This window comes from Centrocercus urophasianus, unplaced genomic scaffold, assembly GCF_019232065.1.
Source record: "Centrocercus urophasianus isolate 14NV4802_14NV808 unplaced genomic scaffold, USGS_Curo_1.0 seq_47, whole genome shotgun sequence".
NCBI lineage: Eukaryota > Metazoa > Chordata > Aves > Galliformes > Phasianidae > Centrocercus > Centrocercus urophasianus.
The window spans coordinates 1365979-1393920 of NW_024885055.1; the positions used below are offsets into that span (position 1 = coordinate 1365979).

At 49.5% G+C, this 27942-nt stretch overlaps 2 protein-coding genes across 4 annotated transcripts; one reads left to right on the forward strand and one right to left on the reverse strand.

Annotated features, from left to right (window-relative positions):
* The first annotated feature begins 714 nt into the window (after nt 1-714).
* Nucleotides 715-27826, forward strand: MYBL2 (MYB proto-oncogene like 2). Of its 3 annotated transcripts, XR_006171415.1 has the most exons (17): nt 2848-2875; nt 3365-3458; nt 4597-4668; nt 5055-5147; nt 6835-7055; nt 7214-7370; nt 8104-8373; nt 9162-9548; nt 11317-11456; nt 12408-12507; nt 13148-13261; nt 13803-13919; nt 14663-14809; nt 16879-17136; nt 21973-22129; nt 23078-23199; nt 27632-27826. XR_006171415.1 is itself a non-coding variant. In XM_042834550.1 (14 exons), exons 3-14 carry the CDS (start codon nt 4612-4614, stop codon nt 17005-17007), a joined length of 1932 nt encoding a protein of 643 aa, XP_042690484.1. In that variant the 5' UTR covers nt 715-796; nt 3365-3458; nt 4597-4611; the 3' UTR covers nt 17008-17603. The 3 variants fall into 3 exon arrangements, 2 of the variants coding, with proteins under 2 accessions (XP_042690484.1, XP_042690483.1); XM_042834550.1 differs by lacking the exons at nt 2848-2875; nt 21973-22129; nt 23078-23199; nt 27632-27826 and adding an exon at nt 715-796 and having other exon boundaries at nt 16879-17603; XM_042834549.1 differs by lacking the exons at nt 21973-22129; nt 23078-23199; nt 27632-27826 and having other exon boundaries at nt 16879-17603.
* Nucleotides 1005-2692, reverse strand: LOC122168889. Its single transcript, XM_042834551.1, has 2 exons — nt 2503-2692; nt 1005-1864 (listed from the first exon to the last, which is right to left on the reverse strand). The coding sequence occupies exon 2, from the start codon at nt 1834-1836 to the stop codon at nt 1159-1161; it is 678 nt and encodes a 225-aa protein (XP_042690485.1). The 5' UTR covers nt 1837-1864; nt 2503-2692; the 3' UTR covers nt 1005-1158.
* Nucleotides 27827-27942: the final 116 nt, after the last annotated feature.

Here is a 27942-nt window from a genome sequence, read left to right on the forward strand (position 1 = left end):
TGCCATGCTGACAGCTGAAGAACAGCTTTTTTCTTCCCCCCCCCCCCCCACTGAATGGAGGTTGTTTTGGCCAGAATGTGTGCTACGAACTGTGTGCAGAGGCAATAGCTGCACTCTGTCTTTCAAAACTTCCCTTTGGCCCTTAGAATAACAGTTTAAACGCTTCCCATGAACAGAAATACTGCTTTGGGCAAGGAAATAAAATACATGTAAGCTGATTGACAGAAACTGGAAGGAGTTTGATGCAATGAAGGCTTTCAGTAAGTGAAGCTAGCCATCAGAAATGAAGGCACCCAGCAAAGGTAACTGGGCTTAACAGTTGCTGCTGTTGACAAAATTGGATACAAGTTACTTTCCCCTTTTACTCTCATGTAGTATTTTACCACTTCTCCTTTCATCCCTGAAAGGAGAGAAGCAATAGTGTTTCTTCTGTAACCTGTAGATGCCCTGAAAGCTGGCGTTAGCAAGCAACTTCAGAGACAAAGAAGAGTGGAAGAGCGAGGTAGGAAGAGCAGCTCCAGCAGCTATAGGAGTGCGGTGGGAGCGCTCTGCCAGGCTCAAAGCTGAAGTACAAACTTAAGTTCGAACAGCAAGAAAATCTCAAACAGCTCACAGCTGGCAGCCCCTGCAGCCCCGCGCTCTGCCTGTGCTTCTCCCCACGTGCCAGAAGAGGGATCCCGAGCCCCAGCCCCGCAGATACCCGCGGGCCAGGCAGCCGCCCGGCTCCCGCATAGCAGAGCCGGGGAGGGCAGGATGCGGCTTTTCTTCTCGCACGGCCGCCGGGGCCGCGGGGCAGGTAACGGCGCGGGACGGGCAGCAGCGCGGCCGGGAGCGGGGCCGGGCCGGCCATGTTGGGGCGGGGTGGCGCGGGGCCGGCCGAGGGCCTTCACACTCCGTCAGTCAGAACGAGCCCAGGGGGTTGGAGGGCGCTGAGCGTGGCCCGGCCTGCGGAAAGGCGCAGAGGGGGAAGTTGAAAGCTTTATTAGCTTAATACAAAAGACAGCAGTAGGTTAGGAGCGGGGAGCTGGGCTGGAGGCTGTGGGCTGCAGAGCATGGGGCTCTGCCGTCAGCTTCCCACCACAGTCACATCCCGCTGAGGAGAAAAACCTCACCGTTACCCCACACCGTGCAGCTGTGACCACTGCCAGGGCTGAGGCATCACGGGGCCTGGCGCAGGAGCACAGAGCCCAGCTCTGTATCGCCCAGCTGGGCCTCATGGGACAGAGCCACGTGTCTCCTGGGCCAGGACACAGGGAGCACTACAGGGGTGCCCAGCGGTGATATGTCTGGCTTGGAGCAGCCCAGGAAGCTCATATCGAGGGGCAGGCTGGTGTCCAGGGGAGGCTTTATTTCTGAGATCTCCCACCTGGCTGCTGGGGGCTTGCCAGGGGACAGCAGGTCACTCAGCAGCTCGGTGCTATGGGACAGTGCTCTCTCCTGGAGGCTCCTCCTAGCCTTGCATGGTGTGGAGGTGTTCCTCAATGTCACATCCAGCAAGCATCCAGGCCCAGCAGGCAGCTCACAAGGCACAGCTGGCAGGTCGAATACAGCAGGGCCGAAGGGGCTCCTGCAGAAGGAGAGGAAGCTGAGGTCTGAGGAGCTCAGGCCGGCCCTCACTCCGCTGTCCATGGGTTGTGCCACCATACACACAGGGCTGCCCCTCATGGTTTCCGCATCTGCCAGCAGCTCCCAGGCACTCTGCTTTGGGGCACTACTGGAGTTCAGGTAGTAACTGCACACAGGAGAGAAGTGGGTGTGCACAGAGGCCCCCGTCACAAATCCGTTGTCCAGGAGGTCCTTAATGGTCAGGATGCTGTGCTGCTGGGAGGACAGCATGGCACAAGGCTGGAGGAGCCAGGAGTCCCTGTTGGAGCACACAGTTTAAAGGCTATCCCCACTAGCAGCCCCTCAGACCCAGGCAGGGCACCTTCCTGCCCTATCTCCTAATGGGGCACAGGACCTGCACTGCAGCACCAGGAAATGACTTTTCAGACCCCTTGTTAGGCAGGGGGACAAGGTAGCATCCCTAGGTTTGTGCTCACTCGATCTGCGTAGTGCTATTAGCTTTGTTCTCCTGGGTGCGAGGAGTCTTAAAGCATCCCTGCTGCAGGGGACACCTGGGGTGGCCATCAGAGAGGCTTTATTCCCCTTCCTGAGGTCAGGAGAGCATTTATCCCAGGTGGAGCCAGGCTGCATCCCAGTATGTGCAGCACAGAGGCCTTACAGACACAGCTATGCCAGGATGACCTGGGGACACACAGCATCAGAAATCTCATCACAGAGCCCTTTAAGAGCAAAAGCAGAGAGCACACGGGTTTACTCAGGACAGTTATGTGATCATCCCAAAGGGAAACACTCAAAGAGGCCCAGACGCTGCTTAAATAAATCTTTAAGTAGCACCTGGGGGTTGGAGATTCACGATCTTTGAGGTCCCTTCCAACCCTGGCCATTCTGAGATTCTAAATGGAGCAATATCTGGGAAATAAGAAGAGCACTACTTGCCTTCAATGCCTATAGGTGTCTTTCAGGATCGCAGCCCTTCCTTCACCCCTGCTTAAAGTGCTTTTATAGTGCCGGCAGATTAATTAACGAGTGGTTCCCTCGTTCAGTTCATTCGGGAACGCCGCGCGTTAGTTCCCGTTAGTTCCGTTCGTTCCGTTAGCTGAGCCGCGGCCCGCTGCGCTGCGGGTTCACCCTCGGCTCGGGCGGGGCACAGGCGTCAGGTCGCCCTCCCGCGCGCGCCTCTTTGTGCGGGCGCCGGCGCTGTGCGCATGCGCGGCCCGGCCCCGCGCGAGGGGGGGCAACCGTTGGCGCGAGATAGGAAACTGCCGCCGCCGCCGCCCGGCCCCGCCGCCATGGCGCGCCGCAGCCGCGGGTGAGTGGCTCCCCGGCGCGGGGACGGCCCGACGGCTTCTCGCTGGGGATGGTGGGGGGTGCTTGTGGCTCATGGGGTCTCGCGGTCTCGCTCTCGGTGTCCCCGAGAGGTGTGGATGGGGTGGCGGAGCCCGGCCCAGAGCTGCCGTCCCGCCGCCCGCCTCTTCGCTCTGCCCTCGGGCTGGGCCCGGCGGCTCACAGCTGTCCGGCCCCTGGCCCGCTGTGCCAATGCAGTAAGGGAGGACGCTGGGGAGCTGGATGGAGGAGGATGGAGCGGGGCTGGGTTCACGGAGCCCGCGCTGATGGGCTGGAACCGAAGGAGCGTCCATTCTCAGTGTCACTGTGAGACTGGCAAACGCGCAGTGGGTCCTGGAGCTGAAGGGCTGCGGGGAGGCTGAGGGAGGGTCTGCGTGTGTGTGTTGGTCGGGGGGGCAGCTCCCTCTGCTTTTCCTAGAGGGAATGGGATAACGCTCTGTCTGTTGCTCTGCAGTGAGGACCAGGATGAGCTGCACTGCCAGGACACTGACTCGGATGTGCCCGAGCAGCGGGATGGCAGGTGCAAGGTCAAGTGGACGCAGGAGGAGGTGAGTGATGGCAGGGTGCACGCTGCTGATAGGGCTGTGGGTGGAGTTTGGTAGGTCTTTAGGGTGAGCAGCTCATCCTGCTCCTCGCCTGCTGCCACAACACCCACTCATGGTGTCTTATTGCTGGGAAAGGCCCTTTGTCTGTTTTTCTGAGGCCTTGATGGGAGGAAGGTCAGGCGAGTTTGAAGCCTGGGGAGTGAAGAGCTCTGACCACTTCAGCATCTGGGCTGACAGCAAGGTGTCAGCTGCCTGCAGCAGGTGCTAGAGGGTGGCGGAGGTCTGGAGCTGGTTCATGCAGTGCAGATGCCCTCTTCTGTAGTCAAATTGGACACTGTTGGGGCCATTAGGACTGTGGCAAAGAGTCTGAAATGAGCTGGCATGTTTTCTGCCCTAGTTCTATTCCCTCCAAAGTCCTTTTTTCTTATTCTGTGAAAGCTACAAAGCGTTTCATTTCCCTTGGGCTCTGAATGTGGAGTAAGAGTGGCCTTTGTGCAGAGATCAAAATCTCGGGCTTATGTTGGGCAATGAATTATTTCTTACCTTTGTTTGCCCATCCACAAGGTGTTTCATTTCCTTGCCCACAGGCAAGGAAGCCCATAGCAGGCTTTGTGCAAGGTGTAAGAGCAGGAAAACCTGTGTGCAGGGCTTGTGAGAGAAGTGCTGTAGAGCTGTCAGTGTAAAAAGGCAGCAGACTGCCTGGTTAGTAGCAGTGTACTTAGAACAGTCTGTTTCTTTGGCCAGGTGAAGGCACTATGTGAGCTGGGAGATGAGCTGCCTGGTGAGAGGCATACTGGGGCTGGATAAGCAGGTAGCTCTGGCTATGTAGTTTGAACCAAACTACTTTGGAACAGAGCTCAGCGTGAGCCTGAATGTGATCACAGCAACTAAGTTTGTTTTGTACTCTGCTCTCATCATGCACACACCAGGAACTTGCCCTAGTACAGAGCTCTGAGTCAAAAGTGTTCTAGCTGGCCTCTGTGCAGTGGGGCACTGTTGAAGGACTCATATACCCTCTTCCCTGTAATGCAGATATAAAAAGATTAACAGTTAAAAAAGTATCTAGATTGTTCTCTTGATGTTGTTAGCCCTGGGGTAATTGTGGCACATTTTGCTCAGTGGATGTCTTTGTTCTTTGCAGGATGAGCAGCTGAAGATGTTAGTAAGACATTATGGGCAGAATGACTGGAAGTTCCTGGCCAGTCACTTTCCTGTAAGTGCCCCTTTGCCTGGTTGGGAATTGTAGTGTTTGCATGCTGATTCTCGTGCTCAGGTTGCTTACTGTCTCTATGCAACACCTTGTATGGTGGGACTTTGTTCTGTAGCTGCTACTGTTGAACAAATTTAGTGCTCTCTAGGGCAGGGTGACACATCCTTCTTGCTTAGAGGAGTTCATGTATGAGTTTGTTGGGAGCTGGAGTGAGACACTGAAGTTCCTGTCCCTGTATTCTATACCCAATACCCTCTACTATAGCCATAGTATGCATTCTCTGTGTAGTTTTTCCATGGGCAGACTGTGTGTGTGAGGACTGCTGTGTTTCTACAGGGGCTTTTGGAGCCTCCAGTCTAATGTATGTCTGCTCTGATTCCTTTCCACAGAACCGTAGTGACCAGCAGTGTCAGTACCGTTGGCTGAGGGTGTTGAATCCAGACTTGGTTAAGGGCCCTTGGACCAAAGAGGAGGACCAAAAGGTAAGTCAGGCAAGGACAGGATCTGAGCATTGGGCTGTGACCCTCTGTCAAAGTGGAGGTGTCAGACTCTCTGGTCTTACAGACTGTAGGTAGTTCTTTCCAGTTGTGGGTACTCACAAAAGCTCCACTCTTGACCTGTTCTGAGCAGCCTAATGCAGCCATGGTCATGACAAGCAGAAGCAGGCCTAGGCATCTTCAGCTGAACACTCTTTCACACTGTACTGCTGACAGTGCTGTAAGCTAGCAAGGAAGAGAGCAGAAATGGGAATTAATTCATCCATCTGCCTGCGGTTCTCTGTCTGACCTGGCCATGATGAACCTAACCAAAAATAAATCTGGCTTTTTCTGTGCTGTGGTGGATTGACAGATGAGCTGTGAGTTCCAAGACTCTGCTGGTTCCAGAGTGAGCTGACAGCAAGCAGCTCAGACATCCTTAAGAAGAGTTGAAATTAATTCCTAGTCATGTGTGTTCTGCTGTGAAATTTCTTAGTTTGTCAGATTCCCTGTAACATCCCTGCTCACCTATTTCTTTCCATTTTGCACCCATTGTAATTCCTTCTGCCTTCTGGGCTTTCCATCTGTGTTATGTCAAACACTTCCTGAGGAGGCTTATAACAATTCCCTACCTTCCTACAACAGAACAGTTGCTGCCTATTTTCCCCTTGTCATTTTATGTCCTGATGGCCAGCCAACCTAGTCCTGATGCCCATTGCCATCATAGCCAAGCCAGGCTCCAGCGTGGATAGCTTTGTGCTGCAAACTATCCAGGTCCCTGGACATGGATATCTGTGGCCCGTTTTTCTGCCCTAGGCAGTCAGTCAGTAGTTGGAATGTTAGCTATAGATCAAGAGCCCTGTGAGCAGGATCTGCACCTGCTACCTGCTCCTTTCAGCTAAGCACTGCTGGACAGAGTGAAAATAGTCTTTTGGAGTCATCTGGCCCATCTCTGAGATTTTGGCAGGCTAAATGCTGCAGGCAGCATGTTATGTTACATTGCTATGTTGCATGGATGTATTTCAGGCCAATCAAAAAAGATTCCTTACCTGGAAGCATTTGCACTGGGTTTCAGGCAGGTGTGTCAAATCCCTTGGTGAAGAGGAAATTGCAAAGCAGATGGCTTTTAAGTGAATTTTGCTCATTTCTGCTTTAGTGCTTGCACCACGTGTTCTGACCTTAGCGGGGCATGGATCTGAAATTTGTGTCTTCTCCAGGGAGTTGGACCCTCTGTTAAAGGAAGGCTGTGCCATGCTGTTCCAGCAGGCAGAGGATTGTAGGCACAGTGGGAACTCGGTCCATGCAGCCAGGTTCTTGGGAAAGAGGAAAGCAGAGGAGTCTTGGAGCACATGAGACTTGATGCTTTGCTCTGACTTGTTCCTCGCTGCACCTGCCCATCTCTGTCCCAGCCCTCTGTGAGCCATCATCTGCATCCATAGGTGTCAAGTGGCAAAATTTCTGCATGAAAACTGCTTCTTCCAGGCAATTGGTTGAATTGTTGCTCACAGAAACGCTTTTCACTTGTCAATGACATTGTCATTTGTCAGTGCTGCATCCCTCCAGCTTTTTTGCCTTAATGGATCCTTCTCTGTCTGCCTGTACCTGGTTCCAACACAGGTGAAATGCAAAGCAATGCCTGTGCTGACCTTCTCCTTTGCTCCATTTCCTTATTTCCTTCCTATTTTCTTCAAAGGTAATAGAACTGGTTAAAAAATATGGCACCAAACAATGGACTCTGATAGCCAAGCACCTGAAAGGACGCTTAGGAAAGCAGTGCCGGGAACGCTGGCATAACCACCTGAACCCTGAGGTGAAGAAATCCTCGTGGACAGAGGAGGAGGATCGCATCATTTTCGAGGCCCACAAGGTCCTGGGGAATCGCTGGGCTGAGATTGCCAAACTGCTGCCTGGGAGGTAGGGTGTCTTTGCTCACTGGTACCGTCGGAGCTGGGTGGCTTATGGAGATTTATGTGTTGGTCTCACAGGACGAAGCTGGGGAGCTCACAGGTGTTAGCTGTGCTTTAAGGCTGCTGATAATAACAACTTTTTATTTTCTTCTGCTTTCTCTGTAGGACTGACAATGCTGTGAAGAATCACTGGAACTCCACCATCAAGCGCAAAGTGGACACGGGAGGCTTCCTCAATGAAACAAAGGAGTCCCAGCCACTGTATTTGCTCGTGGAAGTGGATGACAATGAGAGCCAAAGTGGAACAAGAGCCGGGAGCCAGGTACTGCACAAGTATGTGGGCAGTTGGGTCTGTCTCTGCTCTGCTAATGTGCATCAGAGCTGCTCTATCACCCTGCTGCTGCCTCTAACACTGCCTTTGGGTTTATATAAAGAGTCTGTGCCTTCTCCAAGACACTGACTCTTGGGAGATCTCTCCCTCCAGGAGTTGGAGGTATGTGTGCCCAAGTGTGTTACCCAAGTGGAAGATAGCAGCCTGCTATTGTTATCTTGCTAACCCCAGTGTCAAGTCTGTATTGGAGTCTGAAAATTTTGGGGGGGATCCATTATGCTCTTGCTAGCAGGGGAGAGGTTGCTTCAGGCTGTGCAGTGATGGGGGGGGATGATGAAGAGGTACTGAGTTCCCTTCCTTTAAAATGGAAAGCAGGAAAAGTACACATACATATTGTATGAAGAAAGCATGACACTTTCAAAGACAGGCTCTTCAGAGGAAGTGTAGAGTTATTGCTACCTGCCCAGCCTTTGTTCCACTTCCTTCCGGATACTGTTGAGAGACATCTTCAGTTAAATAGTCCTTCTCTTAATTTGCATGGGCTCCTTCAGGTGGTGTATGCCACAGAGCAATGAGGGAGAACAGGATTGTGAGACAATCCAAATGGCTGTTAGGAAAGCAGGAGGAGTGAGTGGGCCGAAGGATCAGTGCTCATGGCCTAGGGCTTGATCTTGTTTGCTTGGTTTCTGCTAATGGCTGCACTTTCTTTCTTGTTTGTGTGAAGACGGCTGTGCCAAACTGGCCAGTTGATATCTCTGAAATAAAGGAGGAGGACGTCAGCGATGAGGAGGTGACAGGTTTGCAGGAGCTACCGTCAGAGTTGCCAGCTGCTGACCTGGCCGAGCACAACGGGGAAGGAACCGCAGATGATGTGGTGCCTGAGGATGCCTCGGCATCTGTCGCGTCTCCGTACAAATGGGTCGTGGAAGCTGCCAATTATTTGTGTCCTACATCTGTCCCAGCATTAAATGAAGCTCTGGACATGATTGAATCTGTAAGTAGCACACCTTTGCTCCTCCAGCTAGTGGCGGGAGGCTTACGGGACCTGATTTCCACCGCTGTTCCACTGAGTGAACTTGCTGGGTCACCTTGCTTATCACCATAGGTATAAGGAGAGTTGTGTGGATTCCTTTAGTTTGGCCTCCAGTTTGATTCATCCACAGAACACTTTGCAGCCAACAAAGGGAAATAGCTGGTTCATGAGCTGATTATCTGTGAAATATTCACTTCAGATATGTAAAGAAGGACTTTGTGCCCGAGGCTTAGTGGCCAATTTGTGGGTCCTTAGAGGCCTGTTGGAATGGTACTTGTATTGATGGGGTTGAGCTGTGAATGGTTCTGGCTATTTTTCATCTGTTTACAACAGTGTGCTTTACAGAGTAGCCCTGTATCCATCCACCCATGTTGGTGTGACCAAGTTTGGCAACAGTCACCTTTTTCAGACTCTGTCCCCGACCATTTCTGTTTTGCTCCCTCTGTGTGGATGCAGCTGTGTGCTGCAGCTGTGCTGTGAACTGAACTGGGAAACCAACCTAGCGTAAAAAGAAAAAAACGCCCTGTGCACAAACAGCTTTCAGCTGGATCAGGTCTGTGGTCTGACTCTCAGCTGTGTTGACTGCAGAGAAAAGAGAGCTTGATTTCTTCTGTAGCCAGGCTCCTTGCAAAAGGCAGTGCAGTCTGCATACCTGCTTTTTTCACCTTGCAGTTAACCTTTGTATTTGCACCAGTCAGCTGCTCAGCTTTCTTTCCTGGGCCGTTGCTGATGGCTTCTCTTGTATGCAGGACCCGGATGGGTGGTGTGACCTGACCCAGTTTGACCTGCCTGAGGAACCCTCTGCTAGCAGCAGCAGCAGCAGCAACAGCCCGGTGCAGCAAACGCCCAGCAAACCAACGCCATCCCTGCCCAACGTGACTGAGTACCGCCTGGATGGCCACACCATCTCTGACCTGAGCAAGAGCAGCAAGGGGGAACTCATCCCCATCTCGCCACATGCGGAGGTGAGCTTTGGCACGCCGCCCTCTGTGTTGAAGAGGCAGAAGAAGAGGAAAATCTCCCTCTCCCCAGTCACGGAGAATGCCCCCAGCACCAGCCTCTCCTTCCTTGACGCCTGCAACAGCATGACGCCCAAGAGCACACCTGTCAAGACACTGCCCTTCTCTCCATCTCAGGTACAGAATGGCACGGGCCAGCCTGAGCTCCTCTGCTTGGGTTTGTTTGTGAACTATAAGCATGTCAATGCTGTGCCTTAATGCTGTAATCTCACCAGCTCTGCCATCTTTGCGTTTCTCTTCTCTTGCATTAGGCAGTTCCAGTGCATAGGGTATGTGTGTTTCTGGTAAAAGAAGGTGTAGAGATGGGTTCTGGCACTGCTTGTCTTCAGTGCTGCTCTTTCTGTGAGAGCAGCAGCCTATGGTTCCCTCAGCAGGAGTGCTTGCAGCGCAGGCCAAGTTACCCTGTATGATGGATGGGGCCACGTGCCTGCTATGAGGAAGGAGCACTGCTATGCAGATCTGCACCTGCCCACTGCAGGAGAGAGCACAGTGCTTCCTTGTCCAGGGTACCGTGTGTGGGCATTGCTGCCCTGGCATGGGATAGCAGTGATGTGACAGTGCATGTGGCTTTCCTTTCTTATTTTTAGCACAATCATCTGTCTGGACAGCAGCTGCTGGTGCACATCTGTGAGTTGATGGCACAGGGATGTGCTCACAGGCCTTGTCTTTGTTACAAAGTAATCTTAGGACTTTCCCATGTTTACCATGACTGTAGTAGCATCCATACCTGGTCTCACAACAAACACCTTACTGAAGTGCTGCAGCATTCAGATCCCCTGACTCCTACCTTGACACAGTGAAGTTCTGTCAATAAGACAAGATAAATCCTGTTGCACTGCTGTGTCAGCTAGCAAAGCTTCCACAGCTGCTCTGTCATTCACACACTCTCCCTGTGCCACTAGCTGAACCTTCCAGGACTTTGTATTTCTGGTGTTTCTGCTGCCCCCAGTGACACGTGGTAGAACACAATGAGCCACTCTGATACCCAGATTCAGATCAACCTTGAATGCAAGGCCATTGAGAACTGGGGATTCAAAGTGAAACCTGGGTAGTGCAGTTCTGCCATGAGAAACTGAGAGGCCTAGTATTAAACTGAGAACATGGGAAGTTCCATGTGAGTAAAATTTCTTTAAGAGTGACAGTGCTGTGAAACACTGCCCAAAGAGGTTGTAGAGACTCCTTCTCTGGGGATATTCAAAACCTGCCTGGGTGCTTTCTTGTATAATCTACTGTAGAGAACCTGCTTTATCAGCTGGGGTGGACTCAATGATCTTGATAGATCCCTTCCAACCCCTACAATTCTGTGATTCCACAGTCACCTGGGAGATCAGTCTCAGACTGAACCCATGCCATCAGTTGAATGTAACACAAACAGCTCATTTATTTATTACAGTCAATTGTCTGTGTTACTTGAAGTGACCTTGTGGTTGCTGACTGGAACTCAGAGCAGGCTTTTTGTTGTGCTGGTGGTACTGCTCCTTCACCACACAGCTAGACCTTATCTGTACCAGTGTGAGCAGAGACTTCCTTCCCATCTTGTAGCTGACTGGTTGTATCTGCTTACCTCTTGGGAAAGAACTTTGTAGGTGTGAGGCACCTTCTTTGATGCCTTAGTCCACCTAATGGACTATCTCAGTAAGAGCCATCCCAGCTGATGCTAGGATGAATCCCCCTTCTGCCACTTGATTTTGACAAAGGTCACCCTTGATCTTACTGAGGCAGATCCTCCAGTGAGTGCCATTCAGTATGGGAGGGTTTTCCCGTGCCCCCCCCCCCCCTTTTTTTTTTTTTTTTTAAAAAAAAAAAAAAAAAGATTCTGACTGATGATACCACGTTGGAAAGTTTGGAACTGACTGGTTTCCTCTTTCTGCCCTATGTCATGCAGTTCTTAAACTTTTGGACCAAACAAGATACACTAGAACTGGAGAACCCATCTCTTACCTCCACGCCTGTGTGCAGTCAGAAGGTGATTGTCACCACCCCTCTGCACAGGGACAAGACTCCTCTGCTCCAGAAAAACTCAGCGTAAGTCCTGTATTTCTTCTTTCCCATCCCAACCTGAGCAGTGTCCTTTTTCACACAGGAGTTTGATTCGAGTCAAACAAAACTTCCCTGGAGCTGGCACAACCAAGAGTGACAAGGCAGGCTGGGGGATTTCCTTAAATTGGTGTGGCACTCAAAGACAGCTTCTCTGTTTGCTGCAGGGAACAAGTGTCCCATCTGGTAGGGACCTCAGCCAAATGACTGCTGTTGTGCTCAGCTGCTTGGTTGGCTGATGCCTCCTGTGCACGCCTTTGGGAAGCGTTACAATGCTGTGAGCCCTCTGCCAGCTGGGAAGCAGCTCAACAAAGGCTGTTCAGATCCATCCCTTTAGATCTGCACCCTCTGACTTGTGGGGCAGTCCAGGGCATGATCTTGAGGCATCATCCCAGCCAGGTGAGAGAGGGTGTCCTGCACAGGGAGTGTCCTGCTGGCAGGCCTGTCTGATGCAGCACAGTTTGTGGAGGTGCTGGCTGTGCTAACAAAACTGATGTGACCCAGAGCAGCAACCACATCCCATTGGTGTAAGCTGGCTTAGCTGCTCCAGGTGTAATTGTGTTGGGATTTCCACTGACACAAAGCTCTGGCTGGCCATGAGGAGCTCTGCTAGCAGAAGCACTGTGGAGTAGCACTGGCCTGCAGGGATCTGTCATGCCAGTATTGCAGGTGTTGTATCACTTTCTGAGAAGGGTGCTTGGTAGTTGACAGAGTGGAGAAGCATACTTGGCATTTCTGAGATATTTTCCCTACTAAAGGTTTCTTGGTAGCCTTTGGCCCTGCTTATGCCCCAGGAATGCCCTACCCAGACGTATGGCTTCTGCTGTCACTGTGTGAGACTCTGCAGGCAGTCCGTGTAGTGCGAGTGGAAGGCTGGGGTTTACTTTGTTGATGTACAGCATGTCTGATCTTTAATCTTTTCTACTTCTCTTCTGGCAGGTTTGTCACACCAGATCAGAAATACGTGGTGGACAACACTCCACATACCCCAACACCTTTCAAAAATGCTCTGGAAAAATATGGACCAATTAGGCCTTTGGTATGTACTGAACAGGTCTGTTGCTTGCTGGTGGTGGTGTGTGGGGTAGTTTGCAGCAGAGCTGTGAGCCAGCCATTATTTGAATAGCAACATGGTAGAGTTTGGTAGTGCTGGGCTGAGATGATGGGGAGGGAGACCTTGTCATACCAAACATATATCATGGTAAATAGCCACAGGATTTCTAGCTCCTCTGCAAAGTAGTCAAAAAAAAAAAAACAAAACCAAAAAATACCCCAAACTCCAAGCAGCCTTTGAATATGGCCTCAGTGCTTGGTTATTCTTGACCTTGGGGAAAGCAAGGAAACACTGCATCCCTAGATCTCTAACGTGGACTTAATGTGGGTGCTGTGAGGATGGCAGTTTCAGTATACTGTGCCTTCAGTGCACACTGGTCTCTTGATGGCACACCTGGGGGTTCAACTGCTAAGCGTCTCCCTTGCCTGGAGATCCAGTAAATCTGTCAGGCTAACAGAAATCTTGTAATGTTTTTTCCTGCTGGAAAGTAAATACTTTGTAATGTTTGTCTTTCCACTGTGAGCTCCTGTGGGTTACCCTGGCCCTATTATCCTCTGAGGGAATTTTAAATCTGCCTGATGTACAAATTATGACAGTCTTGTGTTCTTTCCCCTTCTTGCGTCAGCCACAGACTCCTCACCTGGAAGAAGACTTGAAAGAGGTGCTCCGAAGTGAAGCTGGCATTGAACTTATTATTGAGGATGACGTGAAGCCTGAGAAACAGAAAAGGAAACAAGGGGTAAACTGGTTTTGCTTTCAGTATCTTTTTTTGGGCTGTCCTGTGCTGTTGAGAGGTATTTTTGCTGGCTGTGTTCATCCTGCTCTTTATGCCAAAGTTTTCCAGTATGTGGTTGCTGCCTTTTAGTGAGTGAATCTGCTTGTATGCCTGAGGTTAAGGCCTGCTTAAAATACTGCCGGCTGCGGCCTGGTTTATGCAGAACTCAGGGCTGTGCCAGCAGATACAGTCAGACCTGAAGTATCTGTGGCAAGCTGTGCTCCCCACAGGCTGTAGTCTGGTGCAAAAAGTCTCGTGGCTCAGTAGGCCCAGGTGATGTGACCTTCCCTTCTGAGTTTCCCCTTCTAAATCAGTGGCTCTTAGTGCCAGCGGGGGGAGCACTAGAAGCTGCTGTGCTGTGTGGTGGGGAAGGCAGCAGCATGTCTTTTCGAGGTGCTAGTGCAATGCAGATAGGGGGTTTTGTGGGCTCGGTATGCACCCTTGGTCCTTAGGATGGGAGTTCACTGAGTTGATTCATGCTCACACTTGTATTTGTGTTCCACAGTTGCGCAGGAGTCCCATCAAGAAGGTCCGGAAGTCGCTGGCCCTGGATATTGTGGACGAAGATATGACGCAAAATATGGCAGCCCTCCCCAAAACTATCTGTTTCAAAAGAACCCAGGTGAGGGGTGCTGCAATCAGCAGGGATAGAACTGACTGCAGCAGGGCTGAAAACCAAACTTGGCTGCTGAGCTGCTTGTGGTGCTGGCACCACTGCTGCTGCTTTCTGTCTTTAGCAAGTTTGGGACCCCTATCCCTTCGAAACAGCAGAAATAGACTTTGTTTTGTTTTTAACATTAGCAATTTAATACAAGGGCTGTAGGATCCAAAGTTCAGGTATGGTGCAGGCTGAATCACAGCCTGAAGGCCAAAGGCTCTGGATGAACAGAAATGCATGTGTGAAAGCTGCCTGCAGAAGGAGATGCAAATTCCTTTGTGATTTGACTGCTACCCAGTTGCTTTCCTACCTGTGGGATAGGAGAAGCCTTATGTGTTCTCATTCTTCAAGGAGGTTTCTTCAAAACCTCAAGGAGGTTTCCTTGGCTGGTTGCAGGGGTGAGAAGCACCTTCATCTCAGAAGACAAAGGCTGTGTTTTAGCACAGCAATTACTTATTTCTTATATTATAGTCATTTCTGCTTTTTTTTTTTTTTTTTTTTTTTTTTTTGTCAGCTAGTCTGTTTTGGTTAGTAAGCTTTCCAAAGAAATCTTGTGCAAAGCAGTGGTGACTTTGCCACCTGCGATTGCCTTGTAACATGTGGATGAAGTGCTGAGATTTGTTAGTTGACCTTTTGGCCAGGAGAAGTATCAGCACTGTTAGTGCAAATTGACTTTTTCCTTTATATTGTTTTCTTTCTTTCTGCAGCCTGTGAATTTCCTGTCGAGAACCTTGAACCTTTCCTCCTCAAACAGGAAGAATGACTCTGGCTTGCTCAACAGAGCCTTTGTACAAGTGCAGTCAGAGAAAATGTCCTACAGGAAAATGCCAAGCCATTTCAGACCACCGGCACCAGTAAGCCCTGCAGCTATTCCTTTCCAGCAGCACATCAGCTGGTAGTGCTGCCTCTGTTCTTCTCTGGGAGGACAGTTATGGGGGTCAAGCTCAAGAGGAACATAGTGTGCTCCTGTGTGGACATCTGTATGCTCTCAGGGCTGTCTTGGCACTCAGTTTTGGAGATGCTGATCTAGCAGTGTCACACTGCAGCTCCCTCTGCTTTTCTCACAAACCTGCCCTTCCACTGGGGCTCAAAGCCCCGTGGTTCATCAGAGCTGTGGCCTGCAGGGCCTATTTGGCCCTGGATTTCTTCCTGGAAATCTGTGTCCTGTCTCAGCCCATCAAGGGATTTAGACTAACCCAGCAGTGGAGTAAACTTCTTTTTTAGGAATCACTCCTTGGGTGGACAACAGTAGATTAATCTTCTTTGTTTCTCTGACTGTGACAATATTGTGAGTACCAAGGAGGCATTTCTCACCCCTGTGAGGAGTATTTCTAGGTTGTAATGAAACCTGTGTGCCACAGACAGCATGGGCTGCCTTTGTCCTGGCATTTACCTGAACAGTGGCATTACCGTGCTCCAGTGGATGATGTTTACTTGCCTTTCAAGCATAACTCGTAACCTCTGCTGAGATTGGTGCTTTTAAGGTCTGTTGACCTTAGAATTATTTAACCTTTGGGACATAAATGGTTGTGTTCTTCGTAAAATCTTCACTAGTTGATGTAGTTTCAGACAGTGCATTAAAAGAATCTGATCCTTCCTTCATTTGGTGGGGTGCCTTGGAGAAGGGCATGATTTTTGCAGGTATTTGTCTGGGCTGAGTCATGGCAATTCTCTAGTAGGATGATATACCTATATATATAAAGGTATGCCTATATAATACACATTTTCCTAGGTGAGGAGTGAAACCAGAGCTGAGGGCTAGCACAGAGGTGTTTTCAGATGCAAGGAAAGTCTCTACAGAGCAGCCTTGGCTCGTTCCATCTTCAGATAAACAGAGCATCTGTCTCTGGATTAGAGCTGTCTGTTGTGAAAGCTCTTCCTGACAAATAAGTGCTCCTCAGCCAGTGTAATTCCTTCCCCTTCTCAAAATAGACCCCACTTAAACACTTCCATTTCTCCTCCTGTCCTAGGTAGAGCTGTGTTGCTCTGGGTGCTAATAGATCCATATAAATAAAGCTCTGGAAATGACTTAAGGGTTGCAGTAAGTCAGCTTGTGTGGTGGCAGAGTACAGATGTGCTGAGAAATTCCATAGCCCAAAAACAGCAGAGCTGCCTGTGGTGTTGCTGGACTCTTGGGATTTGTTGTACTGGACTAGTGCTGCTAGCAGTGGCAGCTATAGATTAAGGATGCTCACTTAGCTGTGAGCTGAACCTAAATTATCCCTGAAGCCATGCTGTGTCTGCATGGGGCGTTACTGTTAGCAAATACTGCACATCATGCTCCAGTTCTTTGCCATACACACAAACGAGCACTTCCAGTTGAGGGCAGTATGTATTGTTTTGCTGCATTTATCAGAAGATTGCAGAGGTTTTCCTAGCATAGCAAAGCATGTCACGGGGGCTCTTGCTTTACTCAGTGACTGAAGCACACCTGATTTTTTTCAGCTCTTCTTGCGTGCTGTGTGAGGCCCTGTCGAAGCCACAGGCACTAAATTACTGCTAAGGATGGATGGTCTTTCTGACCAATCCAACCCTTCAAGGTCTGGGGCTGAGCAGCTTCCATGGGCGTTGAGCTGATCAGCAGTAAACCTGGAAGCTGCTGTTGAATTCCTTTCATCCCTCCAGGCTCTGTTCAGCACAGTGAAGCTTAGTGGGCTTGTTCTCTGGGGTTTTGGTCCCAAGACAAGCTGGAGAAAGCCCTAAAGAGGCCTATGGGTGGTTCTGCAATGGGACACTCAACTGGAAACTGCTGAACATAGCACCCCAAGCTAGAGATTTTTGTTTTTCCTGGGAGCAGATAGTTTTTATTTATTTATGCACATTGTTTTAAAACAGTATGTCAATATTGTGTTTATTTCACTGGTCCCCAGCACCTTCCTCTCCCTGGGCTGTGTTGTGTGTATTCTTTCTTTTCTCTCCATAGATGACCAAGGCTTGGAAGGCGGTGGCCTGTGGTGGAACCCGAGACCAACTCTTCATGCAGGAGAAAGCACGACAGTTCTTGGGCATGCTGAAACAAAGTCACACGTCAAGGACCTTAATCTTATCGTGAAGGATTGTTCTGCTCTTTTTATTTTATGTTTTAAATTTTCTTATAAAAGAAGAGGAGGGAAAGCCGGGGGGGAAAAAGTCCTCTGCAAGGCCATAGCATGTAGGGGTGAATTTTCCCTTCTATTCCCAGGTTAGATCTGTATTGTAATAAATTGAGTTAACTGCTGGCTAAAATGTCGGATACAAGTTCTGGAATCCCTGTGGAAAGGCAAATGAGGGAGGGGTGGAGAACTGACAGCAAGAGCACTCAGCAAGACCTGGGTTCTGCAGGCACAGGAATCTGATTCGCCTTCAAGCATGCACATCAGGCACTGGAAACAGACTTTGAAGGCTGCTGGATTTCATGCTGGCTGCTCTGGTACTTTGGGAATGGCTCTTGTTAAAGTTCCCATGCATCTCCTCATCTGGCTTTTTGCAGGGGATGGTGGTTCCTCCTTGCCTCTAGGGTGAAGATGATGTGCTGTCATGAGAGATGTGCTTTGGAGTGATTCGCATTTGGAGCTGGCCAGCCCTGCAGGGCTGTTTGTACTGCCATGCTGCACAATGGGAGCAGCGGGTGCTTCTTCCCAGGGATTTGCTCCCTTTGGAAATAAACAATGGTGCTAACAACACCCTGTTGTTCAGACTTGCTTTGACTCTGCCTGGGGCCTCACAATGTGCATAGGGAGGCAGTGCTGTGCTGGGGTGGCAAGAAGCAGCAGAGCATGCTGTGTACTGCAGCATTTCTGAGGCAGGTCAGCGTGGCTGCAGCCTTGGACATCTGCTGTGAGCCTCTGGCCTTGAGGAGCCCCTGCAGTGCAGACCTTGGCTCCTGAGTCAGTGTTCCTTGGGTGGAGGAGGCCGATCCAGCTGAACAAAGTGCTCAGCTATTAATAACTGGAGGGGATTAATGTTTAAGCATGGGCCTAGTCTGGACCCAAGGGGTAATGCTGTTTTTTTGTAGGTGATGTTTGAGATACACTGAGGTCAAATGATGAGCAGATGGGCACAGGGTTTGATGCAGAGGTGGGAAAGACAGGATAGCTCATCAGGCAACTTGTTTCCATGTGGAATCTTATTTCCTGGCAAGTTGTAGGCTTTCTCTGTTAGCTTTCCCAAGTTAGGGGAGGAGGGATGGTTTTCCTATTCCCCTCAATAGTTTGCTAGTTTAGGAATGGCTTTGGCCACTTCATGGGAAGGCACGGGGAAGGGATGGGGTGCTGCTGTGAGCATGGGCTGGAAAATAGCAACTTGTATAGCAGAGCCTGTTCTGTCCTACTTCCTTTAGGAGTCAAAGCTGCGTGTGCAGCCACTTTGGTGCAATATGGTGATTTGGAGCCCTGTTTTACGTAGCCAAAAGTGAAATGCAGTGATTGGAGCAACATGCAACTGTTTGTAATTGGAAAGGTGCTGGAAAATGAAGAGCATCTCACTGACCAGGCTGGTGCATGAGTGGCTCTGCAAACAAGCTCTGTTGTCTCTGTGTTGCAATGTGCCAACCTTTGTAAGCCAGCAAAGCCATGGTGGCAGGCTTGCCTCTGGTGGTTGGCAGCACAGCAAAGTGCAGGGTGAGCATCCCTGCACCCCTGAGCCTCTTCAGTGGAGGACGCTGCAGTCCCTTTACAGGGCAGGCAAACAGGAGTGCTGTGTGCATCTTGTTTCGGGCTGCGTTTTATAGCAGAAATACAGAGCCAAAAAATCCCTACCAACAAACTTGTTGATAAAACCTTGGATCCTGGGAAACAAGGGAGTTTTCGAAGGCTGGCTCATTTTTCTTTTCTACAAGCGCTGGGCCAAAGCAAATCCATGAAGTCATTTTTATTTCTGTTTCTCTGTGCTGCAGTGTTTGCTTTGGAAATACGGCTGGGACCGCTTGTCTGAAAGCCTGGCTGTAGCAGTTTCAATTTTGTTGTTATTTTAAGAGAAATCGTTGTAAAACTCTCCCTCCTTTGGCTTCAGTGGTGGAAGGCAGCCTTTGGGTACCTTTGGGATATTTTTTCCCTAATTGTGTTGGACGCATCCCGTGTTGATTCTTATTTTATTCTGAGCCCTCGGGGTACTGAGTTTTGATGGAGATCATCCACAGAATTGCTTGCCATGAGGACTGCCTCGTCTCAACCACTCCTCCACATGCCCTGAGCTCTGCCATCCCTGTGTGGCTTCTGGCTTTCCTCCGTGGGACAAGAGGACGCTGCTCTCTGGGTTTAGTGCTCTTGGCACTAAAATAAATAAATACTAAATTGTATTTGAGTTCCTGCACTGATGTGAGCTGAGTCCTGAGCGGGTGTTGCGGCTCTGCTGCAGGATAAATCAGTGCACGATCCCAGTGCATATGTTTGAGCTGCCCCTAAATTAAAGGATTATGAGGCTGAGAAGTATTAACTGCTACTCTAATGTTGTAAATCCAGATAGAGCTGGGTGTCCCACATTGCAGATTGCTTATTAAGAAAGATTGAGGGGCAGAAAAATAGAAAAGAAAATGAGCAAGGTTAGCACAGTTAATGAGGAAAAAGACAATTAGCTTTTAATTAGAAAATGGAGCTCCTTCTGAGGATATTACCAACCTGGCTTGTCCATCCTTGGGCTTGAGGACAGGAATAGGCACTGTTCTGCTGCTGGGGAAAAATAGCTAGACTTGCTTTTTAATTCGTAATTCAGATACTCCAGTTTATTTCCAGTAAAATCTCGTTCAGCTCACCATGGCTGTAGGGGCCTGGGCCCTCTGGCTGGAGCTGGGGAACCTGGGCACGGGGAAATGGGGTTCCAGTGCTGTCCTAAGCAGTGCTGACAGTGCTCCCAGAGAGACCTGGAGGTTTAACTTTAAGCAAAAGATGAGGAAGCAGGCGTCCCAGGGGCTGCTGTGCTTGTGATGCGCTGGAGAGAAATCCCCTCTGCAGCCCTGCTGTGAGAAAAGCTGCAGAAAACCCCAGGTTGTTGGATATTTTATTGTTGTTATTATTATTACTTCCCAGCTTTGTTTTGTGTTTTGCATTCCTAATTTGAAGCAGATTGCTCTTGTTTGAGTCCAGGCATGGGAAATGGATCAATTTTAGCAGGGGTGAGAGAGGAATTCTGGAGCTAGAGCTCCTGAATCATAGGATCATAGAATGAAGGTTGGAAAAGACCACTAGGATCACCCAGTCCAACCCAAGCCCACCCCCACTGTGCCCACTGCCCACATCTTAGTGCCACATCCCCACGGATACTCCTGGGGTGACGACAATGCTGAGACTGCAATGGGGACGTCATGCCTAGCTGAGAAAAGCAAAAATATTGTGGTAAGGAGGGGGAAAAGGAAAGAGGGGAAGGGGGAGAAGTGGCACCCAAGGATTTTTCTTTTCTTTTTTTGGCAAGGTCCCTTTTGGGATGGACCTGGGCTGGTGCCTGGCTGGGCAGCATGGCCCATGCATCGTGCAGGTGTCCCTCAGAGGGCTGTCGCATCCAGGCCCTGTTCTGCTGGCAGTGGAGCTCAGTTTCTCTGCCTTGTTCTCACAGCTGATGGTGCTAAAGCGCTGTGCAAGCAGCAGGCTGTGGGGAGGGACATTGGCTGGGCATCTGCAGGGAGCTCTGACCCTTCACACAGCTGTAGAGGAATGCAAAGGAATTCCTGTTTCAGGAATTACCTGAATTTGATCCTGAAATTTTCCTGCAGGAAAAAGAAAGTTTTCTGCTGATGGCTAAACTTGAGCTTGTTACACTTGCAGCTGCTGTGGTGATGTTTCAGAAGCTTTATCCTAGCTGTGTGCAGGAAGGGAAGCTGCACTGGGCTTATGTGAGACCTCATGATAGGGGAAAAACCTGGGTGCAGTGAGGGGCTGCTGGAGCTTCGCATCTCGTGGCTTTGACCCCAGGATTTCTCAGAGCAGTGATGTGCCTCTCCTCCTGCCTTGCTTGGGCCGCTTAGCAAGCAGTTGCTCAGCACTGACCTTGTAAAACTTACCACGTGTATTTTTATTTTTAGCATTCTAATTCATGTGTTTAGAAGCTTATGAGATGGATGGTTTTAGGGCAGTAGATACATGCTGAGGACTAGCTGAGATTTTGAGAGGGTTGGAGACCGCTTGCATGAAGAGCTGGCTGGAGCTGGACACAGAACGAATTGTGCTTTGGAAGCACATTTTTTCCCCTGTTTCTGGACTGAGGACATTGCTAGTTCTCATGTCTGCTGGGTCAGTCTGCGTGTCTTGTGTGAGCTGTGGTCTGTTGGTGGAAAGTCAAGGGGAAAGCTGTCCTCATCAGTCTTAAGCCCTGCTAAATCTGGACAGAAATCCTTTACTCCCTCAGAGAACAGTGCAGCCCTCAGGCACCAGCAGGCCTGGCGTGGTGTGGGCCATCCCTGGGCAGACCTCAGGTACCCAAATGGAGAGGCACAGACTGGTTTTGCATTTTTTAAAATTGCTTTCAAATTGGTTATGGTCCAGTGTTGAAACAGAAGTCCCAATGGAGCGATTGGAATGGACCTTTGTGCTGCACTTTGGCCCTTCTTCCCATCCAAACCAAAGTCTTTTGCTTCTCCTAATGAACAGCTGCCTCTGTAGCTTCTGTGACACTTCTGGAGGTAGGGAAAAGTAATAATTTTAGATTCAGTTCTGCTGACGTGTTTGTCTGTTCTCAGCACTAGTACAAATCCGGGTTTGAATTAAGTCCGAAACCTAATGTCTGAAAGTGCTATTTCTCAGGACATGCAGAAGCAGAAATGCACAAAATGAGTGTTTTCTCTAACTGTTGCTAAGTTTTCTTTACTGGTTAATTTCAGCCCAGTGATCCCCACAACCTGCAGAGCCCTCCTGCCTCAGGATCCTGCCCTGCAGCTCCTGGCTGGCTCCAGCAGGTGCTGTCCCCAGCCCTGGTGGGTGCTGGGTGTGCACCACCATCCCCTTCTCCTCCCCTCCCTGCCTTGTGCCAGGGCTGCTCCTGAGTTTGCTCAACCTCCTCATTTGTCTTTCTCTGATCTAAGGAGATTTTCTGACTCTTTCGTTGTCCCCAGACAGCCAACTGCACATCTCAGTGACAAGCTCTGCTGGTTGTGTCCTGCCTGTGTGACAGGTCTGAAGCAGACGTGAAAGACCAAACACTGTCCCAAAGGAGAGGGCGAATATCCTGTCCCATCAAAAGGGAGACTGACCTGATTTCAGGCAATGAGGGTGAGTGTTATCCTTCCCTTCCAGCTAATGGATCTGGCAGCCTGAGTAGGGGGACTGCCTGACTCATGAAGCACTGTGAGGCCTGAGGAAGAGATGCTGCTGCCAGGCAGAATGCAGCTGATGGGTTAGTGCTGGGCAGGCTGCTGGGTTGGTCTTTGCTTCTGTAAAAATGTGAGGATCGAAATAGAAGAAATACCCCAAAAATCTAACGTAAAAATGATTCCTTGGAGCCTGGATAAGAGATATAAATGGGTCTCAGTCATTTGTTACAGAGGTGTACCTCAGGATCTCTTCTTGGAGTGCTTTTGTATGAATCACGGAATCACAGACTTCCCTGAGTTGGAAGGGACCCACAAGGATTACAGAGTCCAACCCTTGGCTCTACATGGGATTACCCAAACCCTATGTCTGAGAGCATTCTCCAACAGCTCCTTGAACTCTGGCAGCTCGGGGCCACCGCCCCTGCTCTGTGCAGCCTCTTCCAGGGCTCCGTGTGAAGTGGGACATTGTTTCCTCCTTGTCCTGCGTATCAGTAAGAGACACCTCTGCTCCACCTTTCACAAACAGCTCTTTTGTCTCACCTTGCAATAGGTCAGAACTGATGTTTGTATTGTAATTTACATGCTCCAGTTGGCCTGGAAAGAATGCAAGGGAGGCTGGCTTTGCCTTGTTGAGGTTATTTCAACCAGGATAAAATTCATCCCTTTCCCTGGTTAGGATCCTACTTCCTTTGCCTATGAAATGCAGACAAACCCATTTTTCCTATTTATTTATTTAATTTTATCTTTCCCTACAAAAGATTTGGGGATCTACAAATGCTAAACATGCATGTTTCCAGCTTGCTAGATTTAGAGTTGTGAATTTTCTTAAAAAGAAAAAAAAGAGTATGTTCTGTTTTCAATTTCTTATTCCATTTCAAATGTCATCCTTTTTCTCTTCTTCATCCAGGGCCACCCAGGGATTTTGTTCACAGAACGGAATGAGCTGCAAAAGGGATAAAGATCATTCACAGGAACCTTGAAAGAACTGCTTGAGCTCCATGAAATGAAGATTAAAAATAAAACAGGGAGGTGAGGCACAGGCTCCAGCACAAACGTGTTATAAATACGTGGCCTTAGAAGTGCAAGTGCTTCCTAGCAAGCCTGAGATGTGCAGAAGCACAGCCTTGGAGCAAGTCTGGGATGTTGCTTTTGTTGCTTCCTCCCTGTGAAGGGAACAGCAGAGGTGGGCTCTGACATGAGTTACTTCAAAGTTGGGTAATGCAACAGGAGGATGTTGCTAGAAATATGCTTGCCTCATGCTTTCAGTGTAGGTGCAAAATGAAGGGTTATGCTGATGGCGGCCCTGTGTGAAGAAGACCTTAGCAGTGGCTCGGTTTTGTGCTGGATTTTGCCTGGCATTGCTGGTAAATTTAGAGGTGGTCTGGTTGCATCTGGCTTGCTTTTGGGTCCGAGCTGTTCAAGGCGTCACTGATAAGAAATCAAGTAAATCTCTCCTTTCTGCATCCCCATCTTTGCAAAAGGCAGTTCAGCAAAGGGCTGAAAGTGATTGAGTGGGGGGAAAGTGATTGGAAAATGCTATCATTTAAATCCTGAATTGCTCTGTTAGGAAAAGTGCCCCTGGCATTGCACATCAACCCGTGGTGCCACAGAGTGTGTTAATGTTCCGTGTCACCCAAACTGTGAATAATAGGAATCAGATGCAATGTCAGCCTGTCTGAGCTCACGGGCAGCCTCAGACCACAGGTCACAGCAAATGATCCTGTGCTTTTGGCATGGTCAGGGAAGTGTGATGGAGCCTGGGGGTCTGCCCAGACCGAGCAGGTGGGGCACCTTCCCAGGTGAGCTTTGCTAGGACATTGGCCTGCTTCTGGTGGGGCTGCATGCACTGCTACCCACAGGGGCTTCTCTATTGGCTTTAGCTAAGGTGGAGAGAGGGATCACTGTCTTTGTCTCAGAAAAAGTGGGAATTGTTTCCTGGGAAGTAACAGCTGACTGCCATCAACTGTGCAACACTTGAACATACTTCAGGAGGAGGTGTGAATGAGTGCACCCTGCTTAGTGTGGGCTCCCAGTGGTAGGACTGGGGTTAAAGGAGGGGCCGTTAGATCTTCCACTGATATCTTCCTCTGTTCTTTTGGTAAAATATGGTACAGGAAGAGTTTGGCAGAGAAATAGTTCACATCAGGGACCCTGGACCCTGTGTTCTTCATCTGCATCCATGGAGCGATGCAACCACCCCTCTAATGGGAAATGAATTTGGGAGTAGGGGAAAAAAAAAAACAATGCAGAGGCAAACTGACGTTTGGGAAGAAATGGCTTTGTTTTCATTTGCTGAAGGAACAATCTTCCAGCTGCTCTGCTCTTAATGGCTTCCCAGGGCCATTCGTTCACCTGCCAAGTCCAACCAAGAGCAGCGATTCCAGCCGTATGCCAGGATGTCTCTTTTTATGCCAATAAACTTCCTGTTCCTTGCAGCCCAGCCGATGGCTCTGCCCTATGCTGCAGATGAGGGGATCTGGAAACAATGAATCCCTGTCAAAAGATTTGTGAGCAGCTGGCCAAACAATTCCAGCCCCAGAAAGACACAGGCAAGAACATCATTCCTGAAAGCGCTGCAGTATTGATTAAGCACTTGTGATCCATAAAGTACAGTAACAACGTGGGGCTGGCTGCAAATGAATTCTACTGAAAAGATCTTTTTACTGCCTCTGATCCTCAAAGACAAGGGTAAAATAAGTTTAGTATGGAGCAGGAATTAATTTGTATAATAATGGTTTTTGACGACTTGCAAAGGTTATTTTATGATTAGCCATCTAATTATAAAATGGCCAACAATTTAATCTTGTCCAAATCTACATCGGCTAAATTACAAAATGCCCTTGTTTTATGCAAATTCTGAAAATATTGCTTCTCTAACCTTTCAACCCTGCTGTCTGTCAATAAGGCTCACGTGGAGCATAAATCTTGGGGTAGCACTGGGGCACAATTCAGCTGCAAGTAAATGACAGTGAATTAATTGTGCAGGATCCCTGGAAGGCAGGAGGATGTCTGGTTCTGGAGTGGGCTCCCTTGGTCACCCCAGGGGCTGGGAGTGAAGTGTCCTGTATGACAGCTGGTCCCTGCTATGGGGCTGAGCGAGCTCCTGAGGAGCACTGAGTGAGAACAGGGGATGCACAGCAGGAGCTGGGTGCTGATGCAGATACCCCAGAGGGGGATCCAGAGGGGATGCCTGGAGCCTGGGGTGGCTGTGGGACAGCTGCCGTGGGCTCAGGCTGAGGCAGGGAACAGGCCCTCTGCTTTGGAATGAGGGAGGAGTGGCCGAGAGGAAAGGCTGGAAAAGGGGGAGGAAAGGAGGATTATAAAGATTAGCTCCAATTAGATCCGTGTACAACCATCAGATCCTGTTAAACACCCCTGGTTTAAATTCAAACCCTATTATATGGCTGCAGCTTCCAGACAAAGCCCTATTAAGTGGAGCTGCTTTGAAATGCAGACACAGCCACTACAAAGACTATTAAAGCCCTGCAGGCTGAAGGCCAGGCCCCATTATGTTCACTCCACCTGACGGGACAGGGCCAGGCAGCAGTGGGTGCCTGAGGGCACGGGGATACCGGTGGGCTCCCGAATGACCTGAAGTAGGCAGGGCGCAGAGATGCAGTCACCCATCCCTGGGGAGTCCTCTGCAGGATGGGAGCTGGATGGGCTCTGGGCAGGGCTTTGGGGGGCTTCCAGTGATGCTGCCAGCAGGACAGGTTCAACACCAACCTCCCCTTCCTGCTGGCTGTTACACCCATCAGGCTCCATCCCTTCCTTGTGCTTGCTGTGGTGTTGCACAGCAGTGTGAGACGAGGACTGCTTCCAACTGGCCCTGTGTCCACCAAGGGCCCCTGAGATGCTTTCATGAACACTGCTGGCATCACCACCACTTGTTTCCAGGGGATTTATTTGATGTAGAGCCCTGGTAGCATCAGATAAATTTTAATTAACACTGGGTGCTTTCGTCTTTAACAGAGCAAAGGGATTTTGCCATTTGAATTTTAGCATGTGAAATATTAACTTAGATATCTATTTAATTTTTTCTGTATTAAGTACTACGCAGTAGTGTCTTATTAATATTAAAACTTGAATACAATGTAAATGTCAGAGTGAGTCGTAATGATAAAACCTAAATGAAATGTATTTGCTTTGCTGCTTCACTTACGATAGCAAAAGATATCCAAGTCAAAACAGACTTTTTTCACTTTTCAGTGGAAGCACAGTTTCTTTGTTTCACCGAAAAACATTCCTTCAGAGGGTTTCTCCCCACTCCCAATCAACGTGACAGAGACCTGGGGTGTCAGTGTGCTGGGCTGGGACCTGCAGGGCTCACTGTTATCTCCCAGTTCCTGCTCTACTCTTCCCTGTTCCCTTGTGGGAATGCTGAGGTGATGAATAGAGCACAGCGTGCTGGTGTGGCACTGCCTTCCCTATGAGAGCAGGAGATGAAGCTGGGATGTGAGGCACATGGGGCACACAGCAGGTCTCAGCACGGTGCATAAGGGTGTGAGGCTTCCTTTCCCTTTCATCTTTTTATCTCCATCCTTTTCTGAAGGTGCAGCAGATGAAAGAGCCCACCACTCGTGTCAAATTCCTATCAAGTGTATTAAAGGGAATCTTTTTGGCTTTTTGGCTTGCTTTGAAAGGAAACGCTGGCAAAAGGAGCAAGGAAGGTACAAAATAGACCCTGGCTAGCTTAGCTACCTTTATAGTGTCAGCGATTAGCTCTCCAAAGTAATTAAGATGCAGGTGCTTGGGGAGTTTGCACAAAGCTGCATCAGTGCAGTGCACCTTCCTTGGGCTTCTGCATAGCTGCAAGCTGCCCCAGATTCACTCACCCACTCCAAGCAAGCCACAGGCTTTTTGGGATGGCAGGGACAGAGGCTGCTGGAGGATGCAGCTGATTCTACTGGGCTTGCCTTTGGGCAGCCTTGCTGTTTTAACTCCCCCTCCTTGCTGCATTCGATAAATCAGATGCAAGGGCTTCCTGTAGCAGAAGCAAGGTGTGTTTGGCCAAGGCTGTGAGGCAGAGGAGCAGGGCGATGCACAGATGGGCTGCAGGCAGGGGCTGCACTGCATCCCTGAGCAAGGTGCTGAGGGGGTTGGCTGGGCTCCTCCACCTGCTAGGAAATTGTTTCTCCCGTATCAGCCTACTGGAGACCAGTATTTCATAATGGAGCAGATCACAGAGCATGATTGCAAATATCTTAAATGGAGATGAGGAAACTTCCTGTTTTGCTGTGTATGAGCTGTAAATCTCAGGCTTGTGTCTAGGTGTGTGGAGGTTAATAAAACCAAATAAAAAATGAATTCTAGCAGTCAGAGCTGGCAGCTGATGGCAGCATCACTGCACATTCCCAAAGCTGGCCACACATGGAAGTGGTATGATGCTAGGGAAGTACTTGGCAATTTCTTCCTTTTTGCATTCCTTTTCCAAGCCTGTAACAGAGTCTCATCTCCACAGGGGCAAAAAGTCATTTGACAGCTGTGCTGTCAGCTGGTGTCACCGTGAGGATGTGATGGGACCTGCAGGACCCTGTTGCTGCATGCGCAACCATGGAGGATGTCCTCACCACCAGTCAGTGCAAAATTCACTGCAAGATGATTTCACTGGGTATCATCTTGTCCTTGTGCTGCTGCAAAAACAAAACCACTTGCAACAGAGTCTGCTTTTCATTTGCTTAGTGCTGATTTCTTTTCTTTTTTTTCCCCCTCCAATTCCTGTTCATTGGTGGTGGGTTGTTGGGGGAAAACATCTGCAGCAGTAGGAGACTC

Coding starts and splice junctions, on each gene's coding strand:
- LOC122168889 (XM_042834551.1), bottom strand. CDS start 1,836: ATGCTGTCCTCCCAGCAGCACAGCATCCTGACCATTAAGGACCTCCTG.
- MYBL2 (XM_042834549.1), top strand. CDS start 2,856: ATGGCGCGCCGCAGCCGCGG. Junction 11,457..12,407: donor CTGCTCCAGAAAAACTCAGC/GTAAGTCCTGTA, acceptor CTCTTCTGGCAG/GTTTGTCACACCAGATCAGA. Junction 12,508..13,147: donor ATGGACCAATTAGGCCTTTG/GTATGTACTGAA, acceptor TTCTTGCGTCAG/CCACAGACTCCTCACCTGGA.